This window comes from Macaca fascicularis, chromosome 3 (assembly GCF_037993035.2).
Source record: "Macaca fascicularis isolate 582-1 chromosome 3, T2T-MFA8v1.1".
Classification (NCBI taxonomy): domain Eukaryota; kingdom Metazoa; phylum Chordata; class Mammalia; order Primates; family Cercopithecidae; genus Macaca; species Macaca fascicularis.
In genome coordinates, this window is record NC_088377.1 from 48,230,201 (window position 1) to 48,249,531 (window position 19,331).

A 19,331-nucleotide genomic window follows, 5' to 3' on the forward strand; every position below is an offset into this window, starting at 1 on the left:
CCAGCACTTTGGGAGGCCGAGACGGGCGGATCACTAGGTCAGGAGATCGAGACCATCCTGGCTAACACGGCGAAACCCCGTCTCTACTAAAAACACAAAAAATTAGCCGGGCGAGGTGGCGGCGCCTGTGGTCCCAGCTACTCGGGAGGCTGAGGCAGGAGAATGGCGGGAACCCGGGAGGCGGAGCTTGCAGTGAGCTGAGATCTGGCCACTGCACTCCAGCCTGGGTGACAGAGCGAGACTCCGTCTCAAAAAAAAAAAAAAAAAAAAAAAAAAAAAAAAAAGACCTGTAGAAATGTAGTTTCTTCCCACTCCCGGTAAGGGGGGCCACCTGAAGGTTGTTTCTGTATGGAATTCTGGAAGTATAATGGCAGATGTGCAGAGCTGCAGGGTACTGTGGGTACACACCCTCCTTCCCCCTAAGATTTTGTCTCCTTTGGTCCCGACCCAGGCAGAGCCCAGGACTCCGGGGTCTGTGGCTGCTGCTCCCCAGCTTCGGACACCTTGGCCCAGGTGATGCTGCTGAGGCTGAAGGTCAGGGCAAGCCTGGGCAGAGGAGCCTGTTGATAGGGCCAGCTCAGCCAGCCTTCTGTCTGCGCTCGTCCAAGAAGGGCCTCACCTCTAGAGGGTAGTCGAGGAAGAGTGGGAGTTGTCCCTGCGGATACCAAGGAGAAACTACAGCTGTAACATTGCCCAGAGTCATGGAGACCATAGCAGAGCCACATAGGGACCTCACTCAATTGGAATTCATAATAGTTCAGAGATTTCAGCTGATGTTGCATTAGACATAAAGCATTTTTTGTGGCTTCAAAAGAAAGAGTGGGATGTGGGTCCTATCATAAAGTGAATCTGTAAAGAGAAAGGGAAGAAGGACAGTGCAGGGTTAGTGTGCTGATTGGGGATGGGACACAGGTGATGGGAAATCTGTAGGAGAAGGTGATGGGGTGGGGTTCTGGCCACGTGGGAACTGGGCAGGGGATGAGAAGGGGAAGCATCCAGTGAATGTGGTAATCTTGTCTGCTAAAGGCATTCTTGTGAGGATTAAATGAGGAAATGCACATATGTGCTAAGAACAGGGCATTGCACATAGGCACACAGTGAGCACTAGCTACTATTATTCAAGTAATTTTTAGAGGCAAATGTGATTTTAATACCAAACTAAACATGGACAATGAAAAGATTGGAGTCCAGTTTTGTTTATAGACATAGATGCAAATGCCACAAATAAAATATTTGCAAGCAAAGAAAACAACACATTGATAGAGCTGGCTGTAAAACTGGAAATCTGTTAACTTAACAAATGAAATATCAAAATAATATAATTCATTCATGATAAGACATCCAAATAAATTTATTGTTACTTTGTAGATGAAAACTCTCAAAGCATTAGGAGTGTTTTTTCTTAACATGATAAACTGTGTATCTAAAAATAAGAGTTGGCCAGGCATGGTGACTCACACCTGTCATCCCAGTACTTTGGGAGGTCGAGGCAGGAGGATTGCTTGAGCCCAGGAGTTCAAAACTAGTCTGGACAACATAGTGAGACTCTGGATCTATTAAAAAATGAAAAAATAAAAACGAGTCAACATCATGTCTATTGAAGAATACTACTTTCTCTCTAAAAGAATAAGATAGAAATGTTCTCTGTTATCATTCCTTCTTTAACATTTTCCTAGAAATGCTGATAATGGCTATCTGAAAAGGCAAAAGGAGTAAAAACAAGGTTTTGCAAAAGATTTATCTCATAAGTAAGCTATTGAAAGAAATAAAACAATTGTTAGAAATAATGTTAGTTTAGCAGAGTTGCAGGATATAATGGCAGACAAATATCAGTTACTTATACTGAATAACTATTTTAAAAAGCAATGAAAAAGATGATTTTATTTCCACTAATGATGAAATTGAATATTGGAATTTGAATGCAACTTAAAAATGAAATATTGTCCAAAATTTATAATGGATAAAGTTAAGGAATTCATAAGATAAAAATAGATTCTAATTGAAAAGTTTAAATATATTCAGATTATTATGCTCCCTAAAGAAAGAAATATATGTTGTTATTAATAATACAATTAATAAATATACACTATAGACCAAACATTGTGCTATTTACATATGAGTTTTTAAATTCTACCCCAAACTCTATAGGTGGGTATTCATTCTTTTTTTTTTTTTTTGTGAGACAGAATTTCACTCTTGTTGCTCAGGCTGGAGCGCCAATGGCGTGGTCTTGGCTCACTGCAACCTCTGCCTCCCAAGTGATTCTCCTGCCTCAGTCTCCCAAGTAGCTGGGATTACAGGCGCCCACCACCACACCTAGCTAATTTTTTTTTAGTAGAGATAGGGTTTCACCACGTTGGCCAGGCTGGTCTCGAACTCCTGACCTCAGGTGATCCAACTTCCTCAGCCTCCCAAAGTGCTGGGATTATAGGTGTGCGCCACTGCACCTGCCCCGGATATTCTTGTCTTACTTACAGAGGCTTATAGAGATTAATTAAATATGTATAAATGTAGAAATTTTATGTTTGGGATTACACAGGAGGAAACAAATCAGATGAAAAGAGATCATTGGTTCAAAGATATTTGTTGAAACACCATTTTTAAATGTTTTAAAATGTGAAACAACCAAATTTCCAAAATAATAAGAGAATAGTTTTGCAGACTCTGATGTCTCAATGGTATGGAATACTGTACAGACAGTAAAAATGAAAGATTGTGTCAATTTCTGGATATTTGCCTATGATGTAGATTTTCAAAGCAGAACGCATGATAACCTATGCATACCAATGACATCTGTGTCAGAATGTGCACACACCACCAAACATAAGATGTTAATTTGGAGGCTGACGGAGAGAACAGTTTGAGGTTTAATTTCCCCTGGCTTTTTCCCTGCTTACATTCTTCACGGTGTGACAATCAGGTCATTGCAGGCTGTCACCAGCTCTGCTTCTGGGCCTGTCTTTGCACCAGCAAACATTTTCTTGTATCTATGCCTAGATTAAACGTTAGAAGGGGCTGGAATTGCTGGGTAATGAAATTGCTGGAAAATCCTCCATTGTAGGGATGAGGGCAGAGGCTGAGAGGGGTTGTCCAGGAATCAAATCCTTTGTGCTGTGGGAAGTCTATTCTCTGCTAAAATGATGGCGTTGGATCCCTGGATGGTTTCTAAGGTCCCTTCAGGGTCAGGTTCTGCTTGTCTTTGAGAGGTGGAGGAGGAGGAGATGTCTTTGGCTAAGACATTTAGGGACTTTGGGGAGGAGTGTTTCTCTTTCCTCCCCTACATGGGCACTGACCTGTCCAGTTGGTCTGATTTCTGCAAAACCCTACCCAAGGCCCCTGCCTTCTCCTGAATGGCTTTTCCTCTCTCAGGAGCTCAGAAAGCTCACAAGCAGCCTGGGGCCAGGGACACAAGCCTGGGTCCCATGGAAAGCAAGATGAGAAAGCAGGTGGGTGGGAGGCAGGGAGAGGGAAGTGGCTGGGGAGAACAGAACCTCATTCCCTGGTGGGTTGGCCAAGGAGCGGTGTCTGGGCCTCACCCTCGGCTTATTTGCAGGGCTACTCTTGGAATATGGGGAGCAATCCCCGGTGGGCATCGTTAGAAATAAATGTGCAGTAATTGCTTGGGGTGCTGCAGGGCCCATTTCTCCTGGGCTCCAGATACACCATTTCCTTAGAGTTTTTCCGCTGGAGAGTGATGGCCTTCAGAGGTTTAATTTGCTACTTTTGTCTCCAGGGGAAATCTCTACAATTCTCTGCTTTTCTCTTTAGTCCAGGGAATTCATCTCATTGATTGTATGAAATCAGAACTCCAAAGTTCATGTTGATGGCCCCCTTTTAAATTGAGGACATTATCGCATTCTTTTTTTTATGGCTGCATAGTATTCCATGGTATATATGTACATTTTCTTTATACAGTCTGCCATTGATGGGCATTTAGGTTGATTCCATGTCTTTGCTATTCAGTGCTGTGATGAACACATGTGTGCATGTGTCTTTTTTTTTGTTGTTGTTCTTTAAATGGTGTACATTTAGATAAGTTTTTTTTTTTAACTTTTAAGTTCAGGAGTACATGTGCAGGTTTGTTACATAGGTAAACTTGTATTGTAGGGGTTTGTTATACAAATTATTTCATCTCCCAGGTATTAAATCTAGTACCCATTAGTTATTTTTCCTGATTCTCTCTCTCCTCCCACCCTCCACCCTCTGAGGGGCCCCAGTATGTATTGTTCCCCTCTATGTATCCATGTAGCTCCCACTTATATGTGAGAACATGCAGTATTTGGTTTTCTGTTCCTGTGTTACTTTGCTAAGGATAATAGCCTCCAGCTCTATGTATGTCCTTGCAAAGGACATGATCTCATCCTTTTCTTTTCTTTTTTTTTTTAAATGGAGTCTCGCTTTGTTGCCAGGCTGGAGTGCAATGGTGTGATCTTGGCTCACTGCAAACTCCGCCTCCTGTGTTCATGCGATTCTCATGCCTCAGCCTCCTGAGTAGCTGAGATTACAGGCATGTGCCACCACATGCAGCTAATTTTTGTATTTTTAGTAGAGATGGTGTTTCACCATGTTGGCCAGGATAGTTTTGATCTCCTGACCTTGTGATCTGCCCACCGCGGCCTCCCAAAGTGCTGGGATTACAGGTGTGAGCCACCGTGCCCGGCTGATCTCATTCTTTTTTATGACTGCGTAGTATTCCATGGTGTATATGTACCACATTTTCTTTATTCAGTCCGTCATTGATGGGTATTTAGGTTAATTTCATATCTTTGCTATTGTGAATAGTACTTCAATGAACATATGTGCATGTGTCTTTATGATTTATATTCCTTTGGATATATACCCAGTAATGGGATTGCTGGGCCAAATGGTATTTCTGTCTTTAGGTCTTTGAGGAATTGCCACACTGTTTTCCCTAATGGTTGAACTAATTCACACTCCCACCAACAGTGTGTACGTGTTTCTTTTTTTCTTTTTCTCCACAACTTTACCACCACCTGTTATTTTTTGACTTTTTAGTAATAGCCATTCTGACTGGTGTTAGATGGTGTCTTATGGTTTTGATTTGCATTTCTTTAGTAATCAGTGATGTTAAGCTTTTTTTTTTTTTTTTTTTTTTGAGACGGAGTCATTCTCTGTTGCCCAGGCTGGAGTGCAGTGGCGCCATCTTGGCTCACTGCAAGCTCCGCCTCCCTGGTTCACGCCATTCTCCTGCCTCAGCCTCCCGAGTAGCTGGGACTACAGGTGCCCACCACCATGCCTGGCTAATTTTTTGTGTTTTTAGTAGAGACGGGGTTTCACTGTGTTAGCCAGGATGGTCTCGATCTTCTGACCTCGTGATCCACCCGCCTCAGCCTCCCAAAGTGCTGGGATTACAGGCGTGAGCCACTATGCCTGGTCAAGCTTTTTTTTTTTTTTATAAGATTGTTGGCCACATGTGTGTCTTCTTTTGAAAAATGTCTGTTCATGTCCGTTGCCCATTTTTTAATGTTTTTTTTTCTTATAAATTTAAGTTCCTTATAGATGTTGGCTATTAGACCTTTGTTGGATGCATAGTTTGCATTTCTTTTCCCCAGTCTGTGTTCTTGGCACCTTTGTCAAAAATGAGTTCACTGTAGATGTGTAGATTTGTTTCTGGACTCTCTATTCTGTTCCACTGGTCTATGTGTCTGTTTTTATACCAGTACCATGCTGTTTTGGTTACTATAGCTCTCTATTGAAGTCAGGTAAATTTGATTCCTCCAGTTTTGTTATTTTTGCTGACGATAGCTTTGGCTATTCTTGGTCTTTTGTAGATCTATACAAATTTTAGGATTAAAAAAATATTTCTGTGAAGAATGTCATTGGTATTTTGATAGGGATTGCATTGAATCTGTATGTTGCTTTGGGTATTGTGGACATTTTTAACAATATTGTCTTGAAATATATAAACATGGAATATCTTTCTATGTTTTTGTGTCCTCTTCAATTTCTTTCATCAGTGTTTTATAGTTTTCATTGTAGAGATCTTTCACTTCTTTAAGTTAATTCCTAGGTATTTAATTTTATTCGTGGCTATTGATTTTATTTCAGATTGTTCCCTGCTGGCATATAGAAACGCTACCGATTTTGTACATTGATTTTGTATCCTGCAACTTTACTGAATTTGTTTATCAGTTCTAATAGTTCTTTGGTGGAGTCTTTAGGTTTTTAAAATGTCATTTGGAAGTCATATGGAAATATTTAGAAATCATTTCCAAATACCATTTAGAAACCATTTGAGTATTTTCTTACTTCCTGGAACAAAAAGTATCCTGAGCTCATCTTGAACATTCTTAGTCCTAGCCCTGGCATCAGCCATTTCTCTAAGGAGCTCTGATTCCCTTCAGTGGAAAATGATATTCATAAGCCAAGATCTAGGCACTAAGTGTACTCATTGCTATTAAAATGTCATTGTTATCTAGCCCTATCAATGGAGAGAAGTAGGGAATATATGTTTTACACACACACACGCACACGCACACACACACACATGCATGCTCACAAATACATACACATATATTTACATCTATCTAATTATGTATCAATTATCTATTATCTATCTGTCATCTGTCTATCTATCCATCTATCTATCTAGAAAAGAATGAATGTACACTGATAACATCCATTCCAATCTGACGCCATAGGATTCTTGCTAGCTTTCTCCCTTTCTGAACTATGGCTCTTTCTTGTAAAAGTGACACACCTTTCTTGCAGTATATTTATGTGATCAATCCCCTTTATGTAGCCAACTCTCACCCATCCCTTCCCACTCATGGATGCCCTCCTCACCTCACGTGGGTTCTCCGTGCCCTATTTTGCTCTGGCTGCTCTTGAAGGTCACATCTCTGTGTGGACCCCTTCTCTGATTGCTTGGGCTCCCACGTCCAGGTCAGGCTGCCCCTCCATGTGGATGCCTTCTCCAGCACCCTTGGAATCTGACTTGGAGCTACCTTGACTCTCTCCTCCACCTTAATGTGTGTCTACCACGTGGCTGCAACCCACCTAATGGCTTTAGTATTCAGAAAGAGAGGGGAAAGGAAGGAATAAAAAAGGAAAATAAATGAGTGCTTTTAGACATGCTGCCCAATCAACTGACCAATTGACAATTTTTTATTCGGTGTTCATTGCATTAAGACAATTGGGAGGTGAAGATGGAATGCAAGACGTTTATAAGAAAACATGTTTCCTGTATTCCAGAAATGTCAGGGGAGATGAGGTAAAAACAATAAATCAAAACTAATAATATGATAAGTGCTTCATTGAGTGTTACAAAAAATATGTTCTTCAAAGAAGGCAGGATGAAACTACGAATATTCTCTTCAAACAATGGTCAAAGTCACAGTAGATTAACTCTCACCTATTTTAATAATCAAATTGGAGTTCTGACAGAGGCCCCACACCAACAGTGACTACAATGATAAAAAAAGTTTATTTGTTGGTTCTCAGTCATTCAGTTCTATAGATTTCTCTTTAGTGCGCAGGACGGCATCAGATAATATTTTTGTAAAGGGGATTTTATCTCTTTGCTTAATATAAAACTTATTATAGAATATTACAAATAAAACATGATATAAATGTCACTATTCAAGTCATCACGATAATTCTTATTTTTCTGAAAAATTATGGATCAAATCATTGATAAATATTTATTCTCTGATGAGAGCTCAGGAGGAGTTGATAATGCTAACTAGAGGTGGGTAGAGGTAGTCCTATGAGAAGCAGAGAAGCTGAGTCTACCTATCTGTCACTTATCTGGTCACCTCCTTTATATTACATAATGCACAACACTCTACACAGGCACTAGGAGAGCTCAATGAATGTACAAAACCACCAACTACTCATGCAGTACACTAGATTAAGCTCATCTTTATTTCAAGGTTTTATTGACAAAGTAAATTGAGATCTCTGGTGTTCTGGGGCACAGCTTTCTTGAAGAACAAAGTAGAAGTCCTTAGAATAACTCATTCTCCACTTAGGGTTCCATCTCTTGACTCAACCTTTAGAACAATGGGTTTTTCTGATTGAAGAAGGCCTTGGTTGCCTAATTTCAAGGGGATCTACAAGAGTTAAACAAGCATATGGAGAATTAATAAATGACGTGAGAGAAGAAAAGATGGAAGCAAAGTAGAAAAAATACATGAATGACAAAAACGCTTTGTGAGCTTATAAAAACGACTCTCAACACCATGTATCTTGGATTCTTCGTACTTAATCTATAAGCTGGGTAAATACTGGATAGTAAAAGCCCTCACCATCCATCATTTAACAAAATATTTATGGAGCACCGACTCTGTGCCAGGCCTGCGACAAATTCTTGTGGACTTGTGTTTTTGTTTTTGTTTTTGTTTTTAAATTAAATCTTAAGTAAAAAGGATGAGTTTTAAAAATTAAATTCAGATTATTAGGTATAATGGCAAAACTACTTTGGAATTGCCATATAAAGTTAAATTTTTGTAGGTTAAAACTTGCAAGGTAATCCTGGGTAGCTGTTGTACAGTTTAATTATGTGGGCAGTTTTCAACTTCCAGAGTCTAGTAACCCCTCCCAATTGAACCCATCAAATGCAATGATGGGAAAGGTGTTCAGAAGGAATTATTCTTTTCTTTTTAACATCTCCTCTTGGCTTCCAAGTGTAGTGCAAACAGGGAAGTTCTCAAGTTGTACAGTGACTCATACTGCTAGCCCTATTGTCACTGAGTCACTCCTTCACTGTTGGGGGAGCCACCAACAGAGTAACATTCTGATCTCAGTTCAGTGAGGGGAAGGCAAGTTGCCATGGATACAAAGAGTTGCCAGTCTGAGATGCCTGAGAGCTTGCCAGGGAATATCTTCCCTGTCCCAGGTGTGCCAGTGGCCCACTTTCTCTCAGGACTGAGTCCCCTGTCTGAACCTGAACACGTACATAGGAAAGCTACACAGCTGCCCTGAAGCCGTTCATAAGATGGCAACCATCTCCATCCTCCTCCTCTCCCAAGCACAAAGTGTACTTAAGGGGTAGAGTTGCATATTAAATGCACCGGTGCTGGAAATAAGACTTATAGGCTATTGCTTAATATGAATCAATGACATCTATTCTTTAACTTCTTCAGAGAAAAGATTTTAAATCTTTCTATAAATGTATCACCTGGAACATAAGGTCAAACAGTAAGGATAGCCCTGCTCTATGGTAGTCCTTCATATCCACCAGAAATGCCTGAAATTAGTCATTCTCCACCTTGGCTTCATGTGAGAACTGATCAGGGAGCTTTTAAAGTCACACTCTGGGTAAATTAGTTAAGAATTTCTGAGATATCGCAGGCGTCGTGAATTTTTAAAGCTCCCTGGTGATTCCGATATGCAGCTAGTGGTTGTGAACCACTGTCATGAGAGAGCATCTACAGGCGCTGGTGATGGAGAGCATCATTTAAGTCACAGCCAGGTAATCATTGCACTTCATGACTGGGCAGAACACTTCCTCTTTCCAACTGGCTTGAAACCGAATTTAAACTTACTCAGGTTCAAAGGGACTGCACATAATCATGCCATGCTAATCGGCATGGACTTTACATGATGTTCTTAATGCTACAGGTTTTGAAGTCCAGAATGGAAGCATCCTTAGTGATCAAAGATGGATCCAAAGACGTTCTTTGGTCCGTAGAATGAATTATTAAAAGATATGCATATTCTTTTAAAAAATATATACCCTTCCATTAAAAAAATTCTTAATACAACATACAGAAAGTGTACTGACCTGTGTTTCTTTACAAGGTTTGAAGGAGAAGTTCTGAAGGACTTTGATTATAGCAAGTTTCATGTTCATGAGAGCAAACCTCATGCCAATGCAGTTTCTGGGTCCAGTTCCAAAGGGTGTGTATATGTAAGGATCTATGCTGTCCTTGTTCTTCTTACTGAACCTAGTTCCATATTGGTAGATTAAAAAGTTAATGAAATATAAAAACCACAGAGTTACATATTAGGGGTTCTTACTTAAGAACCACCCCCCTCCACCTCCCAACCAGTAATACACAAGTTACTTTTATGGGCTGGTCATTGAAATCCTGCTTTGGTTATTTTGTTATAATAATCGTAACCTACAGGTCCTTTCCATTCTCCATACCCTATAGGAGCGTTCAGATTTCTTGAGATGAGATGAATGTTGTTGCAAATAAAATTTATCTCTAAACTCTAAAATTATATTCAGGGTGGTGATGTGTTCACACTATAAAAGATACATAAGTGATAAGACTGATGGATGCGAAAGTGGATTCCTGCCTCAACTCACACTTATGTTGGTCACATGCTCATTCATGAGAAAGGAGAAGGAGAAAGGGTCTTGTGCTATTTCAAGTTGTTGTTTTTCCTTTTCCTTCTCCTGTCATCTCTTTTTTTCTAATTTCCCTCCTCCTCCTCTCCACCTTCCCTATCCACCTTCTCCTCTGCCTGCTTCTCCACCTCCTTCTCTTCCTGGTTCTTCTGTCCATCTCGTCCTCTCTTTCTCCCCCACACCCTTATAGAATAGTTTAAGTCGAATAATTTACATGGGCTTATGATGCTACCCTACTGTAGTGTCATCACTGCTTTCCTTGATGTGTTCCACTAGGCTATAAATTCTTTGAAGATTGACCCATGTTTTATTCAAATTTGATTTCTAAATATTTGATTATAGTAAGGAAAAAATGTTGATCTGAGGAAAGTAATGGCATTGTTGTCATATGTTTTTACAGGAGTTCTTATATTTTGGAGAGCGTTCTGAAATATTTACAGGCTATTGCTTCAAAATAACATAATAAGCAGGAGGAGGGTGGTGGTGGCATTTGGATGGGGTAGCTAACATGGATTGATGGCTGTTGGAACCAGTGATAGATACATGGAGATGCACAAAAACTATTCTATAGGCTGGTGTCTATAGAATATACTTGTGTATATGTCAAACATTCTCTAATGTATATACACACACACATATACATATATATCATGGATTCATGGACTTATATAAATCACATGGATTCATGGACTTATATAAATCACATGGATTCATGGATTTATATAAATCATGGATTCATGGATTTATATAAATCATATGATTTAGATGTATATAAATCATGATTTAGATGTATATAAATCATATGATTTAGATGTATATAAATCATATGATTTAGATGTATATAAATCATATGGATTTCTCCCTGCCTGGCCAAGTTCCTGACACATGGCAAGCACTGTCTCTTTGGTGACTGAGTGATTCAAAGTGAAGTACAGCGAGTGGTCTCTGATTTTGTATTAGTGCAGCCACAGGAGGTGGAAGTGCTGAGCTTTCGGGAAACATAGAAGTCCTCTACTCTGGAAAACAGAGAATTTGGTCAGCTCTGACTTACTCTGTGAACAAGTATTATGTGCAGACTCCATGCTAGCACTAGGGACACCATGGCCAACAAGACAAGGTCGCTGCCATCAGCAAACTTGCAGGTAGGGGCCAATGAAAGTCTAGATCCCAAGCATCCTAAATCACCAGCCAGTACCTAAAAATGTCATTCTGAATTTTGCTTAATAATACAACAATGGGAAAACAGCAATTATATCCAGAGTGCAAACTGTGCCTAAGGCCTGACCTTGTCCCTGAGTTCCCAGAAGAGCATGCTCAAGACACCTCCAAGGAGGAGTGTGTGAGATGTCTACTGAGAGTATAAGGGAGCTGGCACAGGACTGCAGCCACAGACAGGACCAGGAGGACCTGTGCTGTCTTGTGTCCTCAGTGACAGCCCTAACCATTAGGGCTGAGGACTTCTCAGGACCTCAGCCTGCACTGTTATGATTACCACAGAGGAAATAGCAAGCAATGTTGAAAGCAAATGGAACGTGGAAGCATGTTTTAAAGTTGCTGTTAAATTCAGAGAGCTAAAGGGCGCAGCATAGAAAAAACGGAAAGGAATAAAAAGCCTATACACCTGAAATAATCATCATGGTTAAATGGTTTATGGCATATGCAATATATACATACATATTTATAGTAATGTAGATCAGTGGATAGTTTCCTGGTAAGTAAGCAAGAATTCAAATAAAAAGTGATACCATTCTAGTTTTAAAAAATCTACATAGGCATAGAAAAATGCCCACAGGGTCATAATTGATGATCTTCATCTTAAGGTGCTGGGGCTGTGGATGGCGGTAGTTTCATTTTTTCTAGTCTGTGGTTTGTGAACTTTGATAATTATCACTTTTTTTGTGATAAAAAGACTTACAAGCAAAAGATTGTGCAACCACACGATTGTCATGTAGATTAAGAGAGGCAGAATATGCTTGAACCAGCCTGGTTCAGGGTGAGCTCCATTTCCTGGGAGCCTTGTACCTTTCAGGGCGGAACTCCTCAGGCTCTGTCCAGTACTTTGGGTCATGGTGAAGAGCATAGGTTGGAATCACCACCATTGCCCCTTTGGGAATGAACACCCCATTGATTTCAACATCTTTCTTGCAGGCCCTCTCAAGTCTAATAGCAATTGGGAATAATCTGAGTGTTTCATTCACCACCATGTCAAGGTACTCCATCTGTACCATGGCATCATAAGTGGCAGGTGCCTGGGAAGAAAGAAACAGATTTGGATAAATTGAGATTTTGAATTAACTCTCAACTGAGTCCATGCAGTACTATTGAAGTATTAGAAGTTCCAGAGAATAACTCATACTGGTAAATGATCATAGCATTCATGAAGTATTTTAATAACTGTCATGTCCATTGATGTGCTCAGTGACCTACTGAGATGTATGGAGGGGTTATGAATGTAGGAGGATCAGGACCATCCTCACCCCAGGGACTGAAATCCCTAGCATGACCAAATAGTGATTTTTCTTTCTCATGGGAAGAAATGTGATTAATGGGCTATGACCATTACCACCAAATAAAATACACAAAAGTCACTATCACCTTTCAAAAAGAGGTCATACATCTGTACCAAGAAAGAAAAACAGGAAAAAGAGCAAATATCCTGTTCACACAAGGATTATTGGTTGCAAAGTCCTTCTTGGTAACTCTTTTGAGGAATTTGAGACCAGCTTGGGCAACATGGTGAGAACCCATCTCTACAAAAAATACAAAAGCTAGCTGGGTGTGGCGGCGTGCGCCTGTAGTTCCAGTTACTCAGGAGGCAGAGGTGGGAGGATGGCTTGAGCCTGGGAGGCAGACTTTGCAGTGAGCTGAGATTGCACCACTGCCCTCCAGCTTGGGTCATAGAGTCAGAGACCCTGTCTCAATAAATAAATAAATAAATAAATAAGTAAAATTGAGGATAAACTTGTTCCTTTCTATCACAAATATGACACAATACATTTATGATTGGATGCTACCAAGGTATACAATGAGTTGTTAAAGTTACGAAGAGAATAGAACTCCACACTCAGCCCCATCCCCTCCTTTTGGAACAGTCCCCTAGTTGTTGCTTCAGGGCTGGACTGTAATCTTCAGGGCTGGATGTAAACATCCCTTTGTGTCTGCCTCACTGCCACACCAGGGTCAGCCCCACAGGCCAGGTCTCTTCACACCAAAAAGGATCCCAGTTTGGGCAGAAGTCTGAAAACTGGATGATAGGTACCTAGCACTTGGTGTTATATTTGGGAGGCTTCTGTAGAGGTTAAGAGTTTAGTTCAGGAGTCAGATACCCTGGTTCCTAGCTTGACTTCTTTGCCAGTGGCTACCTGACTGGAACATGATGAGACAGGTGTGGTGAGAGCTGAGTCAGCCTGCACCACGCCCCCAGGGCCAGGCTCCGTCAGACCACAGCCACACCAGAGCGAATCCAGCCAGTATCAGCAGAGCTCACTGTCCAGTCTTGTGGGCAATAAATGCTTATCATTAGATGCCACTGAGGTTTTTTGATTTTTTTTGTTGTTGTTGTTACTTAGCATTATTGTGGTAACAGAATGCAGATGAACCAGGGTCAGCAATATTTTACAAAGATCTTATGCTTCTGCCAGTAGCAACCATTTCCTATGTTTCTCCCGTTGTTTTTCTCCTCAGAGGTTTTCTGCATAGTGTCAGTGAAAGAATCAGTGATTATGCTTTTCATAAAAATCCTCCTGGGGAGTGGTGAGGAGGCATTGTTACTCAGGCTTCACCTCTTCCCTTCATCTCCAGGGGTCATCCCCTCACCTTATTGGGCAAAACTGCATCAATCTCCTTCTGCAGTTTCTGCTGGACATCAGGGTGAGTGGCCAGTTCATATATAATGAAGGAAAGAACACTGCTGGTGGTTTCATAGCCAGCAAAAATGAAGATAATTGATTGGGCCACGAGCTCCTGATCAGACAGAGCTGAAAGGAGAGGAAAGACATTTTAGATAAATCAGGTCAACGTACAACATCACAGCTGAGATGAAATCTAAGTGAAGCTCTCCAATCCCAAGAGGAAAAAATGGAAAAGCAATTCAGAGTCACACTGGGGGTGGTTTTCATTCTGATGTGTATCTTACACAGGGCCAGAATGAGGCAAAATCATTTTAATCCAGGTTTTCCCAAGGTCTGCATGATTGTGGGCCATCCACTCCTCCTCATGGCATCCCAGCACCAGCACTGCTGTAATTTCCAGAGAGAGCATTTCTGTCTTACATACTCAGTGTTATGGGTGTGCGCCTTGAATGATCCTAAAAGTACTTTATCTGTAAGTAAATATGGGGTAGCCTTTCCCCAAGAAAAATTTGATTTTCTACAATAGAGCTTGACAAACTTTGAGAGAATTCCAATATAGCTTGACAAACTTGAGAGAATTTGCAATATTTAGGACCTTTTCTCTATATATGTTTGAGGGAACTTAAAGGACCAATATTGAGCTACAGATCACCTCTTGCTACTCCAAGTGTGTTTCATGGACCAGCAGCACCAGTCGCATCTGGGAGCGTATTAGAAATGCAGAATCTCAAACCCCACCATCGAACTACTGAATCAAAATGCAAACTTGCAGGAGATGTGGTGATTTGTGTGTACAACCTCACTTAAGCAGCATGGATTACATCTTTGACAGGCATCAGGCAATATAAGATCTAGGGTACAGTTCTCAGAATGGACTATCTCAGGGTGTGCAAGACAGCAGAGACAGACAAAAAGCCAGAAGCGTGGTGATTGACTGTAGTCTGATGAATGGCATTAATAAAATAGCAGAAGTTCATATGATTACAAGTTGGCCTCTCTCGATATTTCTCCTGAGAGAAGCTCACGATGATCCATCACTGGTCTGTTTGATCAGGACTAGATTAGGACCTTTAGAGACCTGAAACACAGAAATAAATATGGTGCCTGCTGCAACCATGTAACTCACAACCGAACACAATATAAAATGAGTGTGAGAAAGGTCTATAGAGTTCTGATTTACCAGTGAATATTTCTGTATGCTGCTATGGATAAATTCAACCATCCAATTATTTTATTCACTTACATTGAACCCCATTATACTGAGTTGAAGTCGAACTGTAATTTTAAAGTTGGGAGCTCTGCTGTCCAATCTGGTAGCCACTATCCACCCATGGCTATTTAAATTCAAATTTTATTCAGTTAAAATTAAATACTCTTAAAAATTGTTCTTCAGTTACATTGGCCACATGTCCTGTACTCAATAGCTATAGGTGTCTAGTGATTTCTGTATGAAACAGTGAAATGATAAGACTATTTTCTTTAGCACAGCAAGCTTTATTGAGATAGATAGATGATTAATTGATAGATTATAGACAGATAGATGATTGACAGATAGATAGACAGACAGAAGTAGATGTAGACATGGACATGTTTAAAGTGGTATACTGGAGTCTGCCCAGCCCTGCTCTCTAGAACCAATTGTTAAGTATTCGAGAATTTTGTGAGATGGTTGCCAAATTTTGGTAGGTTGAAATTGACCATGGTTATCGTTTTGCCACTGTCTTAGTTATAATGGTTTTGGTCAAAACCATCCATGGGTCATAAAACTAGTAGATAAAAGATTGAAGATTGAAGTAGATTTACATGGTCTCAGAGGTTTCCCCCATTAGTTACTTATCCATTTCAAAGGGAAAAACAAAACTTTACAGTAGATTAACCTGGCAAATACACTTTCATCAAGTACTGCCAGTTAAAATCACCCTTACTGGGACAGTGTGCCTCCTGATCGGTATGTTTGATATAAATTTCCAATTAGAGGTTCTCACTTGTTGGATCTGGAGGGGGCTGAGAACTGGCATATGAGCTCATGTAGGTGATCCACAAACCACTGACTCTCCTCCAAACATTCTAGGTTTTCTTGGGGTTGCCCTTCAAGCCTGGAACATGGATATACCTGTGGGCTTCTGGAAAGTGCCTCCAGCTACTATTTATAACATCTAAATGTGTGTTGTTCTGCTATGTGGCAGAAATTCTCATCTTCCTGGAATACTTCCTGCACATTTTCAGAACAAGGGCCTCCCTCTTAGTGTTCCTGCCAGTAGCCCTCAGAAGCACTCTTTGGTTACCTTTGTGGGACTCAGTTTCTTTTGAATTCTGAGAGTCAATCATCAGCTGAAGGAAATCCACTCGGTGCTAGCAGCAAAAAGAGAGATTTCATTGGCAGAAAGTTACTCATGAAGTCAGAAGTAAATCAAAAGTGCAGTCCTCAGCCTCCCTTCTTGACTTCCCTCCCTCAGCCTCCCTATGGTTTCTTGAAGACCAGAAGGCTGACGGGTGTTGCCTCGTCACCAGTGAACAAAAACATTCATCTAAATCCTTGGAAAGCAGGATGTTTTCCTGAACAAATCTAGCTATCATGTCTAATTGCTTTTTGGCCTTTGCCCTCCCTGTTCCTCATCTTCTCGGTCTTTTGGATACAGCTTTCTGGCTGAAGAGTTGCCAGGTTCCATCTCTGGTTGTAACTGCTTACCCAGGAAGAAGTCCTGGATCTTTTATTCTTCTACCTTTTTCTTTAGCAGTGTCCATATAGATTTATCTCCTGACATTTCCAGAACTCATCAGCAGCTTTTTTGGGGGAGCATTTTCAAATACTCCAACATTCTCAAACTTTAGATAATATTCAGTGACAGCTGGGTTACCTGATCCTGCCTCCCTGACCTGCAGACATCCTTCAGCTGGCCTCTAGGGCTCTTGAAGGCAAAGCTGAGTTAGCCAACCTTGCAGCCTCAATTCTTGGAGAAGACCCCTGTTCACTCCAGGCTGTGAAGCACTCAAATTTATCACACGCTACATGTCAGCAGTCGGCAGGTAGCCTGATAGGACCCTTCATTGCAGAATATGTAAAATAAGAGTCTTGGACTTAAAATGATTGTTTACCAATCTGTGATATGAGGAAAGCATAATACCAGTAAAATATATTTTCAAACAGGAAACTTTATCCTTTGACAATTTATTGAAGGGAAGAGAAGTGGTAAAATTATATCTCAATACTGTTTATATCATGACATACTAATTGTTGTGCCTGATAGCAAGTTTTAAATGCTGTCTCTCTGACTCATTCTCATCTCCTTCCCCAATCTCCTTCTTTATTTCTACCAAATGACTTCTCTTGTTCTAAACATAAGTCCTCTGTCTTTATGTTTAAAAATACAGACACATGCACTATCGTATGTATAAAATCTAAGTTTATCAAAAACTAAACATCGTCATTTAACCACCACCAGATTTTACCTTTTGTTTGTCGTTGAGGCGACTTTTTTTCATGCTGTTTACAGATTTATTTAAAAAATTTATGGCATCTTTTGGAAACAGAGAGACATTTAATGCCTCAAAAGCTGGGATAAGGAATGGAAAGAGTACTGTGGGAAAAACAAAACAAACAAAAGGAAATCATAGTGAAAATGCAAACTTTACCTGGAGCAATTATAATTTTCTCTACCAGTAATAAGAATAAGAACATCATGATTCTCAACTGGAACCCATTCCTTTTATCATGTTTGCCCCTCTTTCAGGCCGGTGACTGAGCAAGGGCAGGTCTATACATAGGAAACACCACTACAGCAGTGAAATCAAAGGCACCTTCTGTGTCTTTGGACTGACCAAAGGAATAGAATTACATTCCTTGACCTTTTAGCCTTTATCTATTGGACTAGAGTTTTTGGATTAATGTAGACCATAATCTGCTGCTTAACTTAATCATGCTGTTCAGGAAATGATACAGAGCATATATACATCAACTTCCTTGGAATAAAACTAGAAATCAGTAGGGAAAAAAATTTGGGAAACTCATACATTTGTGGAAGTTAAACAATACGGTTTTAAGTGACCAGTGAGTCAAAGCAGAAATCAAAAGGGCAACAAGAAATTGTTTTGAGATGAACAAATAGATGACATGATATACCAAAACACAGGATGTAGCCAACACCAGTGCTCAGAGGGAAATTTATAGCTGTAATGTCTAAATTTAAAAGAAGAAAATATCTCAAACTGATAATAACCATTTACACCACAAAACACTAAAAGACAAAGAGCAAATGAAACCTAAAACCAGGAAAAGAAAGAAAACAACAAAGACTAAAGCACAAACTCATGAAATAGAGAATAAGAAACAACAGAAAAATCAATGATACTATTTCTATGAAGTGTCCAGAATAGACAAATCTACAGAGGCAGACAAATCTATATTGGTTGCTTAGGGTGATGGGGTTTGTGGTTGGGGGTTGATAGCTAAAATGTATGAGGGCTCTAGATTGACAAAAACATTTAGTTTACAACAGTAATGGTCATACATATTTTTGATTATCTTATAAACAATGGAATTGTACATTTTAAGTAGATGAATTATATGATACGTGAATTCTATGTCAAGAAAGCAGTTATTTTGAAAGGGAGAGAGAAAGAAATAATAGTCCACATACTTGTTAAGAGAAATAATGGATCTAAGAAATCAAATTTTAGGAACTTCTTAACGCTTTCCACAAAGGGGTCTTTTGGATTGTTGAGAGAGTCGATGTTTACTCCAAATGATGTGCTAGTGATCACATCCATGCTGTAGGCCCCAAAGATGCTGAGTGGAGAAAGATATGGAAAATTAAAATCAGCACCTCTTACCATCCTTCCATTATACATGCAGCAAGAAACCCACATGTCCAGTTAGGACAGATAAAGAGCCACAGACTTTCAGAACTATCTGCTGAGTCATCTCCCATCAACTCCCTCAGAAGGTGGTTATCCGGTGCCAGTGATGCAACTGGCCCTATGCTGGGGGTGATGGAGACACCAAGCTGAGTTAGACTCACCTCTGAGGTCAAGGAGCCCAGTCGTAGGAAGACAGAGACCCATTATCAGACAATTACAGTAGCATGTATTGAGTGTGGATGATATAAGATGTGTAAGCACTGTGCTTCAGCAGAACAAGAGTGGAATAATTAACTCTTTCT

At 40.2% G+C, this 19,331-nt stretch overlaps 2 protein-coding genes across 5 annotated transcripts in view; one reads left to right on the forward strand and one right to left on the reverse strand.

Annotated features, from left to right (window-relative positions):
• ZSCAN25 (zinc finger and SCAN domain containing 25) overlaps nucleotides 1-19,331 on the forward strand; it is a 69,814-nt gene that overhangs the window by 28,395 nt on the left and 22,088 nt on the right. The gene's annotated exons all lie outside the window — the stretch shown is intronic.
• The window catches only part of CYP3A5 (cytochrome P450 family 3 subfamily A member 5), a 44,773-nt gene continuing 33,306 nt past the window's right edge, over nucleotides 7,865-19,331 (reverse strand). For all 3 annotated transcript variants that reach the window (XM_015447118.3, XM_074034491.1, XM_045389495.2), the window contains 7 exons: nucleotides 18,810-18,958; nucleotides 17,623-17,750; nucleotides 16,458-16,524; nucleotides 14,138-14,298; nucleotides 12,344-12,570; nucleotides 9,749-9,911; nucleotides 7,865-8,075 (listed from right to left, as the gene is read on the reverse strand). In XM_015447118.3, coding sequence (XP_015302604.3) covers nucleotides 7,980-8,075; nucleotides 9,749-9,911; nucleotides 12,344-12,570; nucleotides 14,138-14,298; nucleotides 16,458-16,524; nucleotides 17,623-17,750; nucleotides 18,810-18,958 — 991 coding nt within the window. In that variant the 3' untranslated portion in view covers nucleotides 7,865-7,979. The remainder of the gene's footprint in view (nucleotides 8,076-9,748; nucleotides 9,912-12,343; nucleotides 12,571-14,137; nucleotides 14,299-16,457; nucleotides 16,525-17,622; nucleotides 17,751-18,809; nucleotides 18,959-19,331) is intronic.